General features: G+C 41.0%; 1 protein-coding gene across 1 annotated transcript in view; it reads right to left on the bottom strand.

The window, feature by feature from the left end:
- Nucleotides 1-1,104: 1,104 nt before the first annotated feature.
- amacr (alpha-methylacyl-CoA racemase) overlaps nucleotides 1,105-9,988 on the bottom strand; it is an 8,968-nt gene continuing 84 nt past the window's right edge. Inside the window, exons 2-6 of the mRNA XM_080790575.1 lie at nucleotides 8,893-9,167; nucleotides 7,722-7,865; nucleotides 6,875-7,035; nucleotides 3,711-3,897; nucleotides 1,105-2,030 (exon numbers count right to left, since the gene is read on the bottom strand). Coding sequence (XP_080646701.1) covers nucleotides 1,621-2,030; nucleotides 3,711-3,897; nucleotides 6,875-7,035; nucleotides 7,722-7,865; nucleotides 8,893-9,139 — 1,149 coding nt within the window. The 5' untranslated portion in view covers nucleotides 9,140-9,167 and the 3' untranslated portion in view covers nucleotides 1,105-1,620. The remainder of the gene's footprint in view (nucleotides 2,031-3,710; nucleotides 3,898-6,874; nucleotides 7,036-7,721; nucleotides 7,866-8,892; nucleotides 9,168-9,988) is intronic.

Raw genomic sequence — 9,988 nt, 5'->3', positions numbered from 1 at the left:
AATACATTTGAGTAATGTATGCACTTATAGTAGGCCTACCATTTTGCACGTTTGTAGTTTTTGCATGTTTTGCATAATGTTTGAATAATGTTTGCTGTATTAACACGTACAGATGCGCACACATATAGTAAAGTAAATTGATCAAATCTGTGACTACTAAACTATTAAAGTAGCTTCTCAGTAGACATTAAGACAAATTATGATGTTTAAAAACAAATAGCCTATTGTAGGGATTTGGAAACTTTTAAATGAGCGTTTTATTTCTGATTGTGATGATCATTTGCAGAGTGATTTTTTTCTTCTTCTGTGTACAGTGAATGAGAAACACTGTAAGCAAACTGTATGCCTTTTTTCTTTCAATCGAAAGTGTACACGGTTATATTAGCAATGATTCATTATTTATTTTACTTCAAAGCCTATAGTCTGTATTATTGTATTCTTTTATAATAATACTGAGGACCCGTGGACTTTAGGTTTCTGAGCTCCATTTCACCCAAAACACCTGAACCTTTAACCCATTTTTCGTTCAGTTTCAGTTCGCTCTGAAAGATATATATTCAAAGATTTGTGCTGCATTTTTACGATTTTACTCGGTGGCACGCTATGATGCTTGTAGATCTGCTATTTTTCAATAGCTAAAGCATAACAGAATGCTTAGTTTTAAAACACCAAAAAGGGGTTCCCGTCCAGAATGGGATTTTCTGTAGTCTGGGGGTTTTCTGGCTTAAACTAGTGCTCGGACTTTCCTGCCGTTTGTGATGATGTCACTAGAGCTGATGTCCCCGACTAAGGATTTGTATAGTCTAAATTAATATGAATAAATTTGCTGTTCAATTAATGATTTCTTTCTGAGATTGCAAGGTCTTTGTCTCATTTTCATCAATAGGAAATTATATACGTATTCTGTTTGTAACGTTGTTTTTATTGAAGTGGAAAGCTATTTTAAGATCTTTTTGAGCTGAGCGGGTGGATTCGCAAATCTTGAAATCACACCCATCATGTCTCATGCTTCAAGTTAGTCTGGCATGCAAACCTGATACAAGAATCATAGATATATATAAGAAAGGCTAGATGGCTCACCTGCACTGCTGGCCAATGGAGAACGACGTAGTTACGTAGTGGCCATCTTACTTCTACTACTGTATGTCTATGGGGCATGTACTTTTTTTAAATAACTTGCTACATTTTCAACCGATTTTCAAATGGTTTGGTTTGTTATAAACGTCAGAGACGGCCGCATATTTAAATGCTTTTATATGTCTTTCATATAAAAAATAACATTAAGCAGATAAGCATCCTGAATTGTAGCCATGTTGATAACGTTTGTAATAAACCAACCCATTTGTAAAAAAAAATAAAATTGAGCGAGTTATGAGTATTTTTGTTTGAGCTGCCATAGAACATACTATACTGTAGTGGATACCTGTAATGGATGAACTACGTCAGAGACTCCGCAGTCCGCCTTGAGCCACCTAACCTTTATATTGTCTATGATAAGAATAGCACAGATACCTCAAGCTTCTAGACTATTGCTCAAAATGGTGCTTCCTGGCTCCTCTATAATTATCACTACTAGTAGACATACAGTAGTGAATGCAAATGGAACAATGAATGGATTCTCTACAACTTAGCCTTGGCAGGGTTCGACTCTATCACTCCATCTGTTAGCATCTGCTTTATTTCTACTGGACTGAATCCATACTCCTTTAGGACTTGACATGTATGTTCTCCAATAAGGGGGTCGTGTGCCAAGCAAGGTTCCGCAGGAGTCCGAGAGAGGAGCGGAGCTGGTCGGGGGCTCTCTTCACCCTCAGGGTCATTAATGAAAGACCCTCTTTCCTGGTTGTGGGGATGGGAGCTCACTTCATCAAAAGACAACACGGGTGTAACACAGGCATCTGTCCCCTCAAAAATACTCAACCAATATTCTTGGGATTTAGAGGCAAAGCACTCGGTGAAGATCCGCCTGAGCTCAGGCCAATCGCTAAAGCTCATCTGAGGAGGCAAGTCTCTTGTATCCAAAGCCAAACCTGCAAAACAAAAAAGTGAGGGGAATACTAGAAGGTGAGCTCAGTAGGGTGAAAATCTTTACCAGGAGGCATGCGCTCATAATAATACTATACTGCTTCCTTTCTGCTCCTCATCCGTCTCTCCCGCAAAATATGAACGCTTTTTGGAGCGTATATAAAAAAATTAAAATGATCAGGGATTGTGAGGTCACTTTGTAAAGTCAACTTTTTTAAGAAACTGTTTCCGGTTCATGGCTTTCAGAGTAAAAGCGATCAGACAACTCTGGCACCCCGGAGCTTCTATTTTGATGCACTTCGTAATTTAGGCATTTATTTAAATATCTTTTTTTTTACAAAAAAAACACAGTATAGAGCACCGAAGTCCTGACGTCACTGTCGGTAGAGGGCGTCAGTCCCCAGGTTCATGTATTTTTTATTTGCATTATAATCCCCATAGGGGGATTTTAGATCTCTTCATATAAGAACTGTGTTTGAAAAATAAACCGATCACCCCGGCCTTTTCACTCATATGGATATGAAGCATCGACTGAAGGTGGAAATGTACAAATATACCCAAAGAGTAACAAAATAAGCGTTAGAAACGAGTCAAATAACCCAGAGACTACATTTCCGGGTAGGCGGGTGGCTGCATCTGCCTGTCGCACAACATAAACTGAATGTTAATTACGTTTATTTATTTTTTATTGATATTTTATGTTTCGTGGTTAGTACGAGTTGAGTCACCACCAGCTGAGCTTATGTCAACGAGGAATCTCAGGAACGCAATGTGTTGAGCTGGCGTGACGTATATTAGCAGCGACATTGCCTTCATATGTAGTTTCAAGGCTTTTGCGGCCACATTAATTCCATTTTCTCCAGAAACTGGCTGTATCAAATATTAATGAACATCATTAACGACACACAGCCACTCCCCTGACAGAAAGGCCGGAGTGGTCGGTTTATTTTTCAAACACAGTTCTTATATGAAGCGATCTAAAATCCCCCTATGGGGATTATAATGCAACTAAAAAAATACATGAACCTGTGTACTGGCGCCCTCTACTGAAAGTGACGTCAGACTTCGGTGCTCTATAATGATAATATGCAGTATTTTTTTATACCTGTATTGACTTCAGATATCGCGAGATACGGTAATACCAGTATATCGCTCAAGACTAGTTCATAGCTTCGTTGCTAGCCCCTGCTAGGATCCATGCCAACAGCCAAAATCCTGAAATCGTCCGTTCACGCACACGAGCACGCAGACTTTGTGACTGGTGACTTTATGGCTCGCACTGGCATAAAATATGATGTTCGGAGCTTGATAAAACATTAATTCGAGGTCGCACGAACAATAACAACGATCGGATGGTCAGAACAGAGCACCGCAAGCACGGGAGCAGACGCTAGTCCGACATGCGGTTGGATGTCGGACTAATGCCCTGTCTGAAAAGCGTACGGACCCCGTGTGGCTGACATGGAATGGCCGACTTTTACTTCCGTTTCAAAGAACCATAACACAGCTTTTCTTTTTTTTATTATTTCGTTAATTTCTCTGGCACTTTCCACTTAACGCCCCCTATCGCCTCTTGGCTCCCAATGAGTTTTAACACAATCTGTGCCAAAACAAGATTAATTGGCAAGAATCCATAATTAAAAAAGTGTGTGTGTGTGTGTGTGTGTGTGTTTCTGTCTACTAACCATGAATAAGCTGATTATAGAACTGTGGTTCAATGGCTCCTACGGCCAGATATTTTCCATCAGAAGTCTTGTAGGTGTCATAGAATGGAGCTCCACTATCCAACATGTTCTCTCCTCTACAATGGTCCCACATGCCAATGCGACGAGACTTCCATACAAAAGAACCTGTGTATGCTGCTCCCTCCACCTGGTTAACACATACATTAGATAGAGAAAGTTAGAAAAAGACACAGCCAGAATGACAGACACAAGTGCAAATAGCTACCGGTATATGAATGAATATCAATATCATACATGCGTTGCAGTTTAAACTAGAAAAGCCTCCTGGTGGCGCTATAATCAGACAACGTGAAAAGGGTGCCATTTCTTCTTAGGCCTTGGATGGCAATTAACCCTTTGTCAAGTCCCACCCGTGGTTCTGCCCCTCTTCGCGCCCATTGGTTGCCGTGTCATGGTTGGACAAAAATCCTCTCTCTCCGTCCACTACCATTGAAATAACAGTTTTTTTTAGTTGCTTCGTATTGATATTCTGTGCATTCAATTCTTATTTTAAACTTGGTGTCAGTAAAAAGGTGCGGCATGGTGACTGGGCATGTAGTCAGTCAGGGACCAATCAGAAGGCTGACAAAGGGTGAATTGGATAATTTGAGGCATTTTGTTCCAAAAATGTGTTTTGCAAAAATCCACCTGTTGGTGGCGCTATAACAGGCTAATGTGAAGAAACCTCTGTGAAAGATTTCACGTAAATTGCACGCTGCGTTCATGATTTGAGGCTTTTTGTTCAAAACAGGCCAATCCTGTAAACTTTGAAAGCCAATGTTAGCCAAGCAGGATGGAATATGAAATATCGGACAGATCTGGCTTGAGCACATGACTATAGACCGATTCCGTAGCGGGTCTCATGGTCGCAGCTTACGTATTTCCTGTAGGCGGACTCGACATAGCTGCGGGGTTTAAATCCTCACCAGGCGCACCTCTTCTACTATAGTGAACGACAGAGTGACTGATGTTTAGTCTGCCTCAAACGTTACTCTTTTACCTCCTTTTTACTAACACTAACATTACAAATATGCCCAGAACATCGTGATGAATCTGTGTAGTTTATGGCTGCTCCAACAGTTGTGGCAACATAAAAAAGAAAAAGAAAACGGAATGTCAAAATATCCACCGCGGTGGCTGAGACCAGAGCCATTTAGTAATGGTTGAGAAGAAGCAGTGAAAGGTCCTGAAAGATACATAACGTCAGTCTTACCCAATATCCAATGTTTCTGTTTTATGAACACAAGGCTGCTGTATTTTATACCTAATATTAAGCATTTAAGGTATAAAGTACAGCAGCCTTGTGTTTGTCTCAACCATTACTAAATGGCTCTGGTCTCAGCCACCGCAGTGGATATTTTGACATTCCGTTTTATTTTTATTTTTTATGTTGCCACTACTGTTGGAGCAGCCATAAACTACACAGGTTCATCACGATGTTCTGGGTATATCTGTAATGTTAGTGTTAGTAAAAAGGAGGTAAAAGAGTAACATTTGAGGCAGACTAAACATCAGTCACTCTGCCGTTCACTATAGTAGAAGAGGTGCGCCTGGTGAGTGTTTAAACCCCGCAGCTATGTCGAGTCCGCCTACAGGAAATACGTAAGCTGTGACCATGAAACCGCTACGGAATCGGTCTATAGAGATACTGTGTAAAGATTTGCAGGAATTTTGACCTTACTGTGTCATTAAGACTGGGAATTAAAGCATCTGTGTCACTTTATGTTTTATGCACTTTAATCATATTTTATACTTTGGCCTTTCAAAAATAGCAGACAGCTCATAGCACGTCACTTTGTGCAGTGCTATGAGCTTGCAGATCTATTTTTCTTAATTATCTTTTAAAGTGAACATTATTAAATCAAATCTTTGCTTCTGGGGGCTTCTGGAACAAAATATTGTTTCAGAGGTCCACAGTCAAAAGCATATCATGTTGGGGGTCCTTCCAATTTGAGAACGACTGACATAGAAACATTTTTCAGAATGGGCCTCAGATCCTAACGGGTTAAGTGAGGGGTGCCGTGACTGCCATCAGGCAGGTTGACGTCATGATGTTCACCGTTTGTTTTTATGTAGCTCCGAAAAGTGTAACCAAATCAAATGGATGCATCCTCCGGCTCCTCAAGATTTAATTAGCTGACTATTTAGCTGGTTATAATTTTCTGACAGTCTATTTAAGAGTGTCCAGTCAAAGGGTTAAGGGACATTCAAGCGGCCTATAAACACAAATAGGTTACAAATACATGAACCATTGGATTGCATAGACATCACTTGGTAATAAGGAAGTCAGAAATGAACATATGGGATAATAAATTATATATTTATAGTATACACAGAGCTCTTCACAGGTTCAAAATAATGGACACAAACCATAATGGACATAATATGGACCTCTGAAATTGGTTCTGAGATCGGAGTGGAGCCGACATAAAAGGAAAAGAAAATTACCCGCACATGATTTCACCTCAAAGAATAATCCATTTCATGATCGCTCACGCCATTGATTTGATTCCACGGAGGTTTGATGCATTGCGTGCGTGCGTAGTCTCTCGGCTTTCACTATACTTACGGAGAAACATGTTCCCCCATATATTTCGCTGCAGTAAACTGATCTGATCCCTGGTCAGATCACAGCAGCATTTGATCAAATTCCTAGCAGCCCGAGCCCCCTGCTGTTTTCACACTTAGAGGCTACATCCTGCCACAATTGTGTATTAGCTTGTCTGACACCTTCAGAGACCACTTCAGAATGCTGTGTAAAACCGTGTAGCACCTTTGTTGTTGTTTGCTCTCTGTGTGAGTGCTGACTGCACGCAGCACGCAATGATCTACAGGCTGCTTGGTGCACCGTTGTATCCGGTCCGACTGGCTGAAACACGTCCCGTGAGAAACGTTCCGGGTGAAAAAATAGACAGACGTGAAATAAAATAAAAATTTAAATGAAATATCGCATGGCGGCTCGATTTTCGATTCACGTCAATTTCAATACGTATCGAACACACTCTCTCTCTCTCTGTGTGTTAAATGCTACAAATTGATTGGATTACCCCCTAATGTTAAACATTGCAAAATGTTTTTATTCTGGAGGAGTGGTGTTAATGTATCTGCCTAAATAATCATCTTACCATGCTAGCATCAATAACTTGTCCCTTCCCCGAGGTGGTCCTCTCCAACAGCGCTAGGACAACACCCAGTGCACAGGCCAGACCACCTCCTGCAAAGTCTGCGACCAGGTTCAACGGTGCATAGGGTTTGTCACCGCTACGACCCAGCCTAGATAACAGACCTATGGAAGAAAACAGAACAGAAGACAAACAACACATGAGGCCTATTCATAGTCCAGTTCTTGGTGAAGAGTTGACCACCACGGTCAAACGGTGGATTGGTAAAAACAGAGATGTGTTGCCTGAGCGTTGACCACCGCGACGTGACGTCATGTTGTAGTTTCCGGTGGTCACCTCACCTCGTCACTGAAAACTGGACCTTGAATAGGCCTTTAGTAGCAAAATACGGGAGCAGCATGTAAACAGCATGCAGCATATTTTTAACCCATTAAGACCTGAGGCTGATTCTACAAAATGTTTTCTAAATCCTGACAGTTTTCTGAAAAACGTATCAGTGGTGCCCAAACCATTTCATGTCAAGGACCCCCAGATTTATCTGAATTTGGACACGGACCCCCATCTGACAAATATTTTGTTCCAGGGACCCCCAGAAGCAAATTTATTCATTTGGTATTTGAATTTAAAAAATGGTCGCTGTGAAAGAATATATATATTCAAAGATTTGTACAGATCTACAAGCTCATAGTGCGGCACCGGGTGCCGTGCTATGAGCTTGTAGCTCTGCTATTTTTCAATAACTAAAGTATAAAATAATGGCTAATTTGGTTAAACGCTAAAGTGACACAGATGCGTCCTGATATCAGGAGCAGTGGCCATAAAAAGTAAATGTATGTTAAATGCTTTATACCTGACATGGCGAGGTAGTTGATATCATGGCCAGCAGCAGTGGCATAGGAGCCAGTCTGCCCATAGCCAGTCAGTCGAGCATAGATCAGACGAGGATTCTCCTTTAGTAGATCTTCTGGGCCAAGGCCTAGTTTCTCCATCACACCTGGGAAAAATGTAAGGGACAAAAACGATTCCATGTCTGTCTAGATGTCTACACACACCCCCAATGACCAACTGTAGGGACTACACAAGAGGGAAAATGGGAATTGTCATTAACAAATTAATTGGCAATGGATTATGGAAGCATAATGAAATTTAGAAATTACCTTATATAGGAAGTTAACGATGGCCATATGGATTTGGCCGCTGTCACGACCCTAAAAGGTCTCCAGCTCGGGCGCCCTAGCTAAATCGTTAGATCATGCCCTGGGCAAAATTTGGCGCTTTTAAACGAATTAGCGAGAAATCTCCCTAGGCTGTACTGTGTCAGGAATTTATGATGTAGATAGAATACGAGTAAGACGCGCAAACGCGGGAAGCGAACGCAGCTCGTACATATTTGGGTTTTGGACGTATAGCTGCTTTGGGGACTCCTTATATGGTGCCCCTTTTGTGCCCATATATGGAGCTGAGTGGACCTGGCCCCTTTTGTGCCCATATATGGAGCTGAGTGATTGCTGATGCAACACACTCCATATTTGGATAGCGGGACGGACACACGGACAGACAGACAGACACACAGACATGATCTGCTAGGTCTCATAGTAAGTGCTCACTGCGTTCGCAACAAGACCAATTCAGCGTATGACAGACAGCTAAACCTCAAATGCAGCACTCACTCCCTGCATGTCTGGAATTATTTTATTTCTATTTCTACCAACTACTTTTCATGTTAAATTGTTGTGTAACTATTCGTCAAAAATATCCTTTTGTGCTCGACATTTTTTTTCCCTAAAATTTTTATCCCACGATTTTGTAACCCATTTTTCACCCCTGTCACCCTGTTCCTTTCCCCTCCATCAGGCGCCATGGCTGGATGTTTTTGGTGCTCGACATTTTTAAACCCTGCTTGTTTCAACTATTTATAGCACTCTAGAACTTTATGGACCCACGAACTACTGTATATCATAATTTCTCTTTCTTGATATGGTGCGTTTTCTTTTATTGAAGTATGAGTTCTGACTTCTGACCTTTACGGTAGGGTTCCAAGACGACATCCGATTGGACACAGAGCTTTCTGAGCGCAGACACACCTGCGGGAGTCTTCAGATCGAGTGCTACAGAGCGTTTACCCCGTGCCATCGTGTCCAACGCCATGGAAACTCGAGTGCGGTCCACACGGATCACCTTGGCACCAAAGTCTGCCAGAATCATGCCACAGAATGGTGCTGGGGCTAGGCCCGCCAGCTCAATGACTCTCACCCCAGCCAGCGCCATGACAGGACAGGCTGAACACGGGACAGAGCTGTGGAAAGACATGATAATGGCAATGGTAGGCTGTACAATTTCTTGAAGGTGTGTTTACAAAGTTACACAGAGACAGGCAACAAAGCTTGGGGCTTATTTCTAACAGATACATTATTTTAGCGTGCTGATTAAGTTAAAAATGAGTATTACACTGTCTGGATGTCATCTTGAATGGGATTAAAAACTGAGTAGTTCAGTAATAAGAAGCAGCTGTGTTTGGAAGAATGTGCAGCAATGGGAATAACATTTAAAAAAAATGAAATTTAAATGTATTTTATTTAATCCATTGATAGATATGCCTATATGATGACCACGGATATGGTCTAAAAGTGTGAAAAACGTATTTTTCATTTCAGTAGGTATTTAAAGGAGATGAATGAATTAATGCCCAATGTTTTACAAAAACATTATTTTCACATAAGAGGTGAAGACAAACCAAAAAAAAGAAAACAGTATTTCCGCGTTGAAGACAAACGAAAAATAAACCTTGTGGAGTCCAAAGGTGGTGTCTGAAATGTATGTGCATTTGTGTCAGCCACCAAGATAAGAGTTACTTTGTTGAATCATTCATGACAATGCTGTAGTAATGCATTTCACGTCGAATACAATTTAAATAAAGAAAACACTGACAGCTAAATATAAACTTTACAATTAGTATACTATAGTGTGTTGTGTTTGTCCTAGTTTGACCCAGAGTTAACTATATACATTTACTATTAATGTGATGCGCATGCATGTGCTATTAGCAAAATAGCAAAGTACATTTCAGTGAAGGTGAACGATGCATTATACATCGACATGATTGTATTACATATTGCT

Source organism: Protomyctophum bolini, assembly GCF_963924005.1.
Source record: "Protomyctophum bolini genome assembly, chromosome: 19".
In the NCBI taxonomy this organism is placed as follows: domain Eukaryota; kingdom Metazoa; phylum Chordata; class Actinopteri; order Myctophiformes; family Myctophidae; genus Protomyctophum; species Protomyctophum bolini.
The sequence above is the reverse complement of the archived record's forward strand: the minus strand, read 5'-3'. Positions and strand labels throughout refer to the sequence as shown.